At 43.4% G+C, this 9,110-nt stretch overlaps 1 protein-coding gene across 1 annotated transcript in view; it reads right to left on the bottom strand.

Annotated features, from left to right (window-relative positions):
* The window catches only part of LOC143294300 (ionotropic receptor 25a-like), a 30,848-nt gene that overhangs the window by 18,450 nt on the left and 3,288 nt on the right, over positions 1-9,110 (bottom strand). Inside the window, exons 2-6 of the mRNA XM_076605742.1 lie at positions 8,838-9,016; positions 6,358-6,504; positions 3,878-4,144; positions 2,325-2,500; positions 500-553 (exon numbers count right to left, since the gene is read on the bottom strand). Of these exons, the coding sequence (XP_076461857.1) occupies positions 500-553; positions 2,325-2,500; positions 3,878-4,144; positions 6,358-6,504; positions 8,838-8,988 (795 nt within the window). The 5' untranslated portion in view covers positions 8,989-9,016. The remainder of the gene's footprint in view (positions 1-499; positions 554-2,324; positions 2,501-3,877; positions 4,145-6,357; positions 6,505-8,837; positions 9,017-9,110) is intronic.

The following is a 9,110-nucleotide window of genomic DNA, read 5'->3' as shown; positions in this document are numbered from 1 at the left end:
CCACCCCTCGAAGAACGCAAACTTCACCGAACCAAAACCCAAGCCCTGAATAACTTGACCTGAAAGTCTTTTTGTCAAAACTCCACTTCAGGGTGAGTGAGGACAGCGCTTGCTGTGTACTGTGCAAAAATAGTCATGATAATTCAAAAATCTTTATGTCCCATAACCACATCCCTTTCTCCACCAAAGCAAAAAATGAGAAGAAAAGAATAACGCTCCCTTCGACCCCCACCAAAACATTTTTTTAATCGTCCATATTTGTCAGTTATCCATGACGAATATGGTGATGCTGCAATAAAGAAGAAGAAGAAGAAGAAGAAGAAGAAGAAGAAGAAGAACAACAACAACAACAACAACAACAACAACAAAGAGAAACAGAAGAGGGAGGTGGAGGACCAAAAAAAAAAAAAAAAAACACGAAGAGTTTACTGCCCATGATGAAATCGGTGTACGTCACAATAAACAAAGGAAAAATGAGATTATAAAAAAAATACATTACCTTTGTCAGTACAAAGAGGTCGGGAAACATTGCGTCTCCTTTGTTTTTGTTCAGCTGAAATGGGAAAAGATTTTTTTTTTTCAAAAGCTGTATTCATAATCTTGTTCTTCTGTCAATCCTTTTTTTCAGTTGTGTATATCATTAATTGTGGATAGACGTTAAACAAACGAACATACGAACGAACTAACACACACACACACACACACACACACACACACACACACAATTGCGAGTGCGCCCTTGCGCACACAGAAAAAGAAAGAGATAGCAACTAGAAAGAAACACAAAGAGAAAGAGATAGGAAAATGAGAGGGGGGAAGAGAGATGGGTACAGTGACAGGCCGACACAGACAGAGACAAAGAAAAAAAAGAAAAAAAAGAGACAGACATGAACTCCGATAGAGACAGAAACATTGGGAAACAGACTGGCAAATCAGATTAGAATTGACAGACAAACAAATGGATGTACATCAACACTGTCATCACAAGAAGAAAAGGACATTTGAGTGTAATGGCGAGAAGATAATGAAATAGATGAGAGTGAAGAAGAAAAAGGACGAGTAGGTAGGGAAGAACACGAAGAACAAGGAAAACAAGAAGAAGAATAACGTGATGATCATGACAACCAATAATCACATCACCTGACGACAGCATGGACAGAAAGGTTTGATAAAGTAATATGGCTCACAACTTTTTACAGCCATTTAGGCAGTGGATTCATATCTACTGTAACTAGGGCTCGTCATATGGAAGGCGAGGCCTAATCCCCTCCTTCCGCCGTTTGTATTTGTTTTGTTTTTTTATCACAACAGATTTCTCTGTGTGAAATTCGGGCTGCTCTCCCCTCAGGGAGAGCGCGTCGCTACACTACAGCGCCACCCATTTTTTGTATTTTTTCCTGCGTGCAATTTTATCTGTATTTCCTATTGAAGTGGATTTTTCTACAGAATTTTGCCAGGAACAACCCTTTTGTTGCCGTGGGTTCTTTTACAAGCGCTAAGTGCATGCTGCACACTGGATCTCGGTTTATCGTCTCATCCGAATGACTAGCGTCCAGACCACTACTCAAGGTCTAGTGGAAGGGGAGAAGATATCGGCGGCTGAGCGGTGATTTGAACCAGCGCGCTCAGATTCTCTCGCTTCCTAGGCGGACGCGTTACCTCTAGGCCATCACTCCACGTTTTAACCATCCAGAACGAATGTCAACTACCAATTAATTGACATCTGGGTGGAGTGAGGAAAATCAGAGCAAAGCGCCTTTCCCAAGGACACAACACCTTGCCGAAATGAGGCCTCGAACCCTGACCACTTGTGAGCACTGGATAAGAAGTCTAACGCCTGACTGTTTATGTCACAGCGCCTCTGTGCAGAACGGACCAGGAACAAAACCAGAATATTCAGAATATTTTCGGTTCACACTAATGGGCCCTACACTCAGCTTATATCACAGGTTGACATAAGTTCACAGATGGGCCAACAGCAAAGTGAGAGCTGTAATATCAATGGTGTCTCCATTGCAATTGGAAATCGTTTACACCTTAGTCTTTTGTGAAGGACTATGACTCTCAAACTAGGAAGCTAAATTGCATTGGCTCTTATTGCTGCAGCCTTGCGGGCTAGTTGGTCCTTGGGAACCATCCCAACGCCTACGGTCTTAAAACCCTCTTGGTCGAGTGAGCGGGGATGTAACATGGGCAAAACACTCTCCACTATGATAAAATTCTAGCCCAAATTTTCAGGACAACAGTTGCCTCCTCTGCTGTTCTGATGGCCATAGTCGGACGCGACTGACTGTCACACACTGATGATCATCTACGATACGCACCATGCCAAGGAACATCTCGGCGTTGTCGTTGTTGGCGATGATGAAGATGCTCTTGATGGAGATGTCCTTGAGCATGTCCACCTGTCTCTGTGTCTCCTCCTCAGAATCGTTGATCTTCACATACAGGTGCTGCGCCGGGACGTTGGTCAGTATCCGTCTGGGGGTGTTCTGGATGTCTGGGACGTGAGCAGGTGGAGGGAGAGGAGAAGAAAGAAAAAAGAGGGGAGGTTATTAGGGATATGGCAAGGAACGTCGTTGGTTACATTTTCTTATGCGGTTCGGAGACGGGATTGGTAGGACATGATGACACTATTTTCATTTTCCTCGCCCTGTGTCTCTGTCTCTCTTTCTATCTATCTCTCCCTAACACACACACACACACACACACACACACACACACACACACACACACACACACACACACCTTCTCTCTTTCTCCCATTCAATCACGTATTTATTTTGCCTGATGTTACTTATGTCTACTTACTACTTCATCTCTCTCTCTCTCTCTCTCTCTCTCTCTCTCTCTCAGATGTTGCTTAGATTAGATTTAAATGGAAAACAGTGTTGGCTTCTCAAGTTAGAGAAATATTATGTACAACAGGTTTTAATTTTGTGTGGTTGCAACAAGGTGTTGGTGATGTGAAAGGATTTCTTATTACTTTCAAGCAAAGACTTATATATATCTTCATTCAAGAATGGTCGGGTACTATTAGTGATAGAGACAGATATTCATGCTACAGATCATTCAAAGTTATATTTGAAAAAGAAAAATACATAACAAATGCTGATGAATATTGTTTCAGAGTGGCGTTGTCTCAGGCCAGATTTAATGTGCTTCCTTTAAATAATAATGTTAATAGGTACACTGAAAATGATGTTTTAAAGCATTGTCCTTTTTGTCAAGGTGAACTAGAACATGAATACCATTTGTTGTTTGTTTGTTCTGTATATATTGATTTACGGACAAAATTTCTTCAAGACTGTTTAAACATGTCTCTTAGTTCACTTCTCCGATCAAACAACAAGCAGAGCAATTGCCATGTATCAAAATTTATTTTCCATGCGATCAAAAGGAGAAATCATATAATCAGACCTAATTAAGTAGAATTAATGTCACGTCCATGTACATTATGATATTGTGTCATCTATTCAAGTGTTATAATACCCCTTCCCATGCCCACCCCCAGTCGCCTGGTTTTGAATTGTGGTCCATGGCCAAAGTTCATTAAAACATTTTCGTTCGTTCGTTCGTTCTCTCTCTCTCTCTCTCTCTCTCTCTCTCTCTCTCTCTCTCTCTCAATCTCTTTTAGTTCAAAAGCATTAAGCACTGATTAAAATTGTTGATACTAACTCAAACATGAATATGTAGGCAGGCTTACGACACGGTGCATTTAGATATGGAAACTGGTGGTGTGTTGTTTTTGTTGTTGTTTTTTGTTTGTTTTTTTGTTTGCTTTTTGTGTTACAGTGTCACACACACACACACACACACACACACACACACACACACACACACACACACTCACTCACTCACTCACTCACTCACTCACCGAACGTATCGTCATAGATGAGAGCCACGTTGTTGAGGTTCTCGCTGATGACGATGTCAGCCACCACACGCAGCATCTGCACTGCCACCGGTTCCACCCGCCACTGGGTCGCCTCGTCCGCGCTGTCCGTCTTGCGGTAGTACGAGTCGTCTACCATGGACACGTACGTGATACCCGCGTTGCTCGCCAGGGAGCGCAGCAGCGGCGCCACGCGCCGTGACGTCATGTCCACGAGCGCCACCATTCCTTCTCGGAGCTTCTCGCAGGCTGCGATGAAAATGTGGAGGAGCGTAGGGGTGGTCAGTGGCCGGAATGGGGGCGGAGGTAGGGGGAAGTCGGGGTTCTTATTTTAGCGTCCTAGATTATCGCACCAATTGGTTACATTTTCATGTTTTGTGGGACCAGAAACGGGGGGGGGGGGGGGGGGGGGAGCAAGATGGTGGCCCATTAGTTAATCACTGAATCCTCATCAAAACTTAGTTGAATTAAGGTTAAAAAAAAAAAATCTAAATCCACTCAAAATGGATTACAACATCTGCAAATGGTAATATCGTTTCGTGCATGCACCAAAATTGACAGTGAAATAGTTACACTATTTTAGGATGCGAAAATAGGACTTTACCGGAAATAAGATCGCGCGCAAACAACCTACTGACGTACAGTAGGCGCTTAAGGTCAACTTGTTCAATTCTGGATTCTTTATACGCACTCAAAAGCGGGCGATCGACATTAAGATATATAACTCTACCCAAGGTGAAGGCGTCACTTAGCAATACCGTTGAGTGTGCCAGCGCGTTGGGTTACGCTGCTGGTCAGGCATCTGCTTGGCAGATGTGGTGTAACGTATATGGATTTGTCCGAACGCAGTGACGCCTCCTTGAGCTACTGAAACTGAAACCGTGCCAGCCAACTGCCCGGGTCAGCCGGTGAACCAGTCGGTACGTCCTTGCATGGTGACCGGTCATTTCGTCCACAGCTCGTGTCATTCTGTTAATGGGGGTATCTATTTGTGTATTTATGTGACTGATTTAAAGTCCAATTTAAAATTCATTATGGTACACCTATTGTATAGGTTAAGAAAGGTTTAAAGGTCCTTCAGTCTTTTACTGCCATCAGGGCAGTCAGTAGTGAATCCACACTTACTGTATCTAGGGCTCGATTCAAGATAGGAAATAAAGTACTTTTCCCAAGGACACAAAACCATGCCGAAACGACGGAAGCTTTACACCCTGATCACTGGTGAACACTGGAATCAAAACTACAACGCCTTACCTTTTCCGTCTGATCATGTATAAAGTATATCGCAGTATGATATCGGCATTAACCGAGTGGCAGCACAACACAACACAACACAAAAAAACACACCCAGCAATAACCGAGTGGTTTAAGCGTTGGACTTACAATCTGAGGGTCCCGGTTGCGACTCTCGGTAACGGTGCTTCTGGTGGGAAAAGGGTGGAGATTTTTCGAATCTCCCAGGTCAACATATTATGTGCAGACGTGCTTGTGCCTGAATCCTCTTCGTATGTAAACACATGCACAAGATCAAATTCTCACGTTAAAGATCCTGTAAACCATGTCAGCGTTCGGTAGTTTATGGAAACAAGAACATGTCCAGCATGCACACCCCTGAAATTGAAGTATGGCTGCGTACATGGCGGGGGTAAATCAACAAAACGGTCATACACGTAAAAATGTTACATGTCTGTCTGAGTGTGTATGTGTACATGCCTGAAATCTGATATGAATGACACAGGAAACGAACGATGAGCGCCTAATAGCAGTCGTCAGCCGGTTCTACCCAGGTGGGCAGCCTGTTGTGCAAATGATCCCGTGTGCGAAAAGCGATCCGACCGAGGGTAGGTGCTATATAAGTATCCATATCATTCACTCGTTCATAACTGTATGTTTCTTATTACCAGCGTTGCTTTCTAGATACCGTGGAAATATATTGATGGCTTTGCAGCAAACATTCCTAGCTGGTTCTGCTATTGCAGCCACAAATGATAGAAGTGTCGTCTGGGCCCCATCTGCTGGGCTAACATGGAGCGATGGCCTAGTGGCGATACGCCACATTAGGAAGCGGGTGTCTATAGGTTTGAATCCCGTATTCGGGCCGGGATTTTTTTTACTCCCCCTCCACTAGACCTTAAGTGGTGGTCTGAGTGCTAGCCATTCGGACGAGACTGCGATTAAACAAGGCCCCGTAAGCAGCGAGCACTTTGCACATGTGAAAGAACCCAACGGCAACAAAAGGGTTGCAACTGGGGGAAAATAATGTAGAAAAATTCCACTTTGACAGTAAAACGAATACACTTGCAGACAGAAAAAAGTGGCGCTTAATTGTGGCTACGCGCTCTCCTTGTAGAGAGAAGCCCGAACTTCACAAAGAGAATTCTGCTGTGACAAAAAGTAACACAACACAACACGACACAATTTATAACAACACAAGACACTACAATAATTCATAACCGACTGACCTTGTTGCAAAGCCATGGAGTCATTGGTGACGATGACCACATCGAAGCGGACATTTGACATCGACGGATCGTTGATCTTATTGATGTTAGTGAAGATACTGGCGATCTGTCGATTCTCTTCCTCTATCGCGTCATCTATCATCACCACTGAAGAAGAAAAGAAGAGTTAAAATAAAATAGAGAATCACACAATTACAACACGCATGTAGACATCTTGCACAGCAGTTTTGTTGTGTTAAGGTGTTGCTAATTATACGTCACATGGCCTACTCAAGCAAGCGACTTTAACAACAAAGGCATCTATTGGCCTACTGCAGCGTTCTGTCTGTCTGTCACACACACACACACACACACACACACACACACACACACACACACACACACACACACAGAGGGGGCCGGAACGCACACAAACACATCAAGTTAAAAATTAATTTAAAAACAAACTAAAACAAACAAGAGAGGCAAGGCCTTCAAGACTCACTTGTGATACACTTTTAAAAAAAAATCCAAGCTTTTTATGTACTGAGTATAATTTCAAAATGTAATGTTTAAGATGAGAAAGATCAGTTTAAAGCGAATTAAGTCCCCTAGCATTAATTACAGTGTAATTTCCCTTTTTTACTATCTGCACCAAAACGTTTGCAAAATAGATAAAACTTCCATGCTTAGCAAAAGAAGTTCCTGTTTGAACAAAAAATGATAATAATGACGGCTCTTTTGTTGGGTCAGAATATCAGATCAAAGTGCCAAGTTTAGAGAATACAAAAAATATAAATATAACAGTAAATGCAGTTTGCATATAATTAGGCTTCATTTTTTTAATTTTTTGTGCCCATCCCAGAGGTGCAATATTGTTTTAAACAAGATGACTGGAAAGAACTAATGCCTAATTTGGTGTCAACTGACAAAGTATTTGCAGAGAAATTGTCAATGTTAAAGTTTACCACGGACACACACACACACACACACACACACACACACACACACACACACACACAACCGAACACCGGGTTAAAACAGACTCACTTTGTTTACACAAGTGAGTCAAAAAACTGTACAGCTTTTGAATGTGTACACACACCCGCTCACCCGTGATAATTACTGACACACTCTCTCACAAGAACCATAGGCAGACTGTCCGCTTCAGTTTGTCTGTCATCGATTTAGCCTGTGTCTTCTAATGATAATTACTGACACACTCTCTCACAAGAACCATAGGCAGACTGTCCGCTTCAGTTTGTCTGTCATCGATTTAGCCTGTGTCTTCTAACGACAAGGGATTTTTTCCTTCTGTTTTCTGCTGCTGCTGCTGCTTCTACTGTTGTTGCTGTTGCTGCTACTGCTGCTGCTGCTGCTGCTGTTGCTGAGTACAAACTTAATCGCAAACGTCCGACAGCGCTATGTCATGTTGTGTGGGGGGTGGAGGGTGCGGGGTGGTGGGGGGTTAATTGTGTGGCTATTTCGGTTGCTATGGGAACTGGACGATATTGTCGAACGTTCAAGAATTCATCTTCTCTCTCTCTCTCTCTCTCTCTTAATGATGATGATGGTTTTAAGGTAATATGCTAATTAGAGAAAGAATTGGCTTTTTGACAGTTTAATATTTTTTCTTGTTCATCTTAACTGGTCGGTTGGCTGGTTGGTTGCCGGTTGGTTGGTTGGCTGGTTAGTTGGTTGGTTGGTTGGCTGTCCTGTTGGTTGAATTCATTCACTGGTTGGTTGGTTGTTGTTTTTGTGGTTTTTAACGTGTACAGGAGGTGGCGGGAAAGAAAATACATGAATACCAAATACAACTGATCAAATAATATTCGACCAAATGAAATGTTGCCTTTCGAAGTTGAATTACGCATCTCTGGTAATCCTGCAGTTTAGAATACTAAACTCAGGGGGCCGTTCAAATGAAAAAATAGAGGTTGTTTTAGACTGACCTTGATGCGCTGAGTCGAATACAACCCTCAGCTAAGCTCTACGGCCACTCCTTGTCAATGAAACAGAGACATAATAAATAGTAAACTCAGTCGGTCACTTCCCGAGCAACTATCGGCGAGCCATTTCACCCACGTGATCAGCAGTCAAAATGGCGTGCAGGTCGGGAAGGAGTACTACTTACCGTGCATTTGATCCAGTTTCGTGGCAAAAGGAGTGGTCTTAGAGCTTAGCTGAGGGTTGCATTCGACTCAGCGCATCAAAGTCAGTCTAAAACACCTTCTACTGTTTCATTTTAACGGCCCCTGAGTTTAGTATTCTAAACTGCAGGATTACCCGCATCTCTCTCTCTCTCTCTCTCTCTGTGCCCCTCTTTCTCGGGGAGACAAGATGGTATGATGACCGGCAAATGGATTCCATCACAGTTCTCTTCAGAACTTTTGAACTCTGATCGGCACTCCCGTTGATAATGATGAGAAGAAGAACAACAACAACAACAACAACAACAACACAGCAGCAGCAGCAGCAATAAAGATAGAAGACCAACTCACCCACTGTAGGAGGCGAAAGATCTGGACTGGTAGATGGCGACGTCACTTGGCCGCTAGCCGTCATCATTGTCGTCATCAACATAAGCGGCGTGCATGTCGTCATCACCATCTTCAGCCAGGGCCAGAGGATGTGGGGTGCTGACGGCGTCATGTTTGTCCTGGGCCGATTCTCCTTGTTTCTGTGGAATAATGGTTGAGGTTGTCAAGCCGAGAAGGGGACGACAGTAACGATAATACGTAACCTTGTCAGCGCCCCCTTACCCCCTCCCACCT

Source organism: Babylonia areolata, chromosome 19, assembly GCF_041734735.1.
Source record: "Babylonia areolata isolate BAREFJ2019XMU chromosome 19, ASM4173473v1, whole genome shotgun sequence".
In the NCBI taxonomy this organism is placed as follows: domain Eukaryota; kingdom Metazoa; phylum Mollusca; class Gastropoda; order Neogastropoda; family Buccinidae; genus Babylonia; species Babylonia areolata.
Note: the sequence above shows the minus strand (reverse complement) of the source record. Positions and strands in the feature narration are given on the sequence as shown.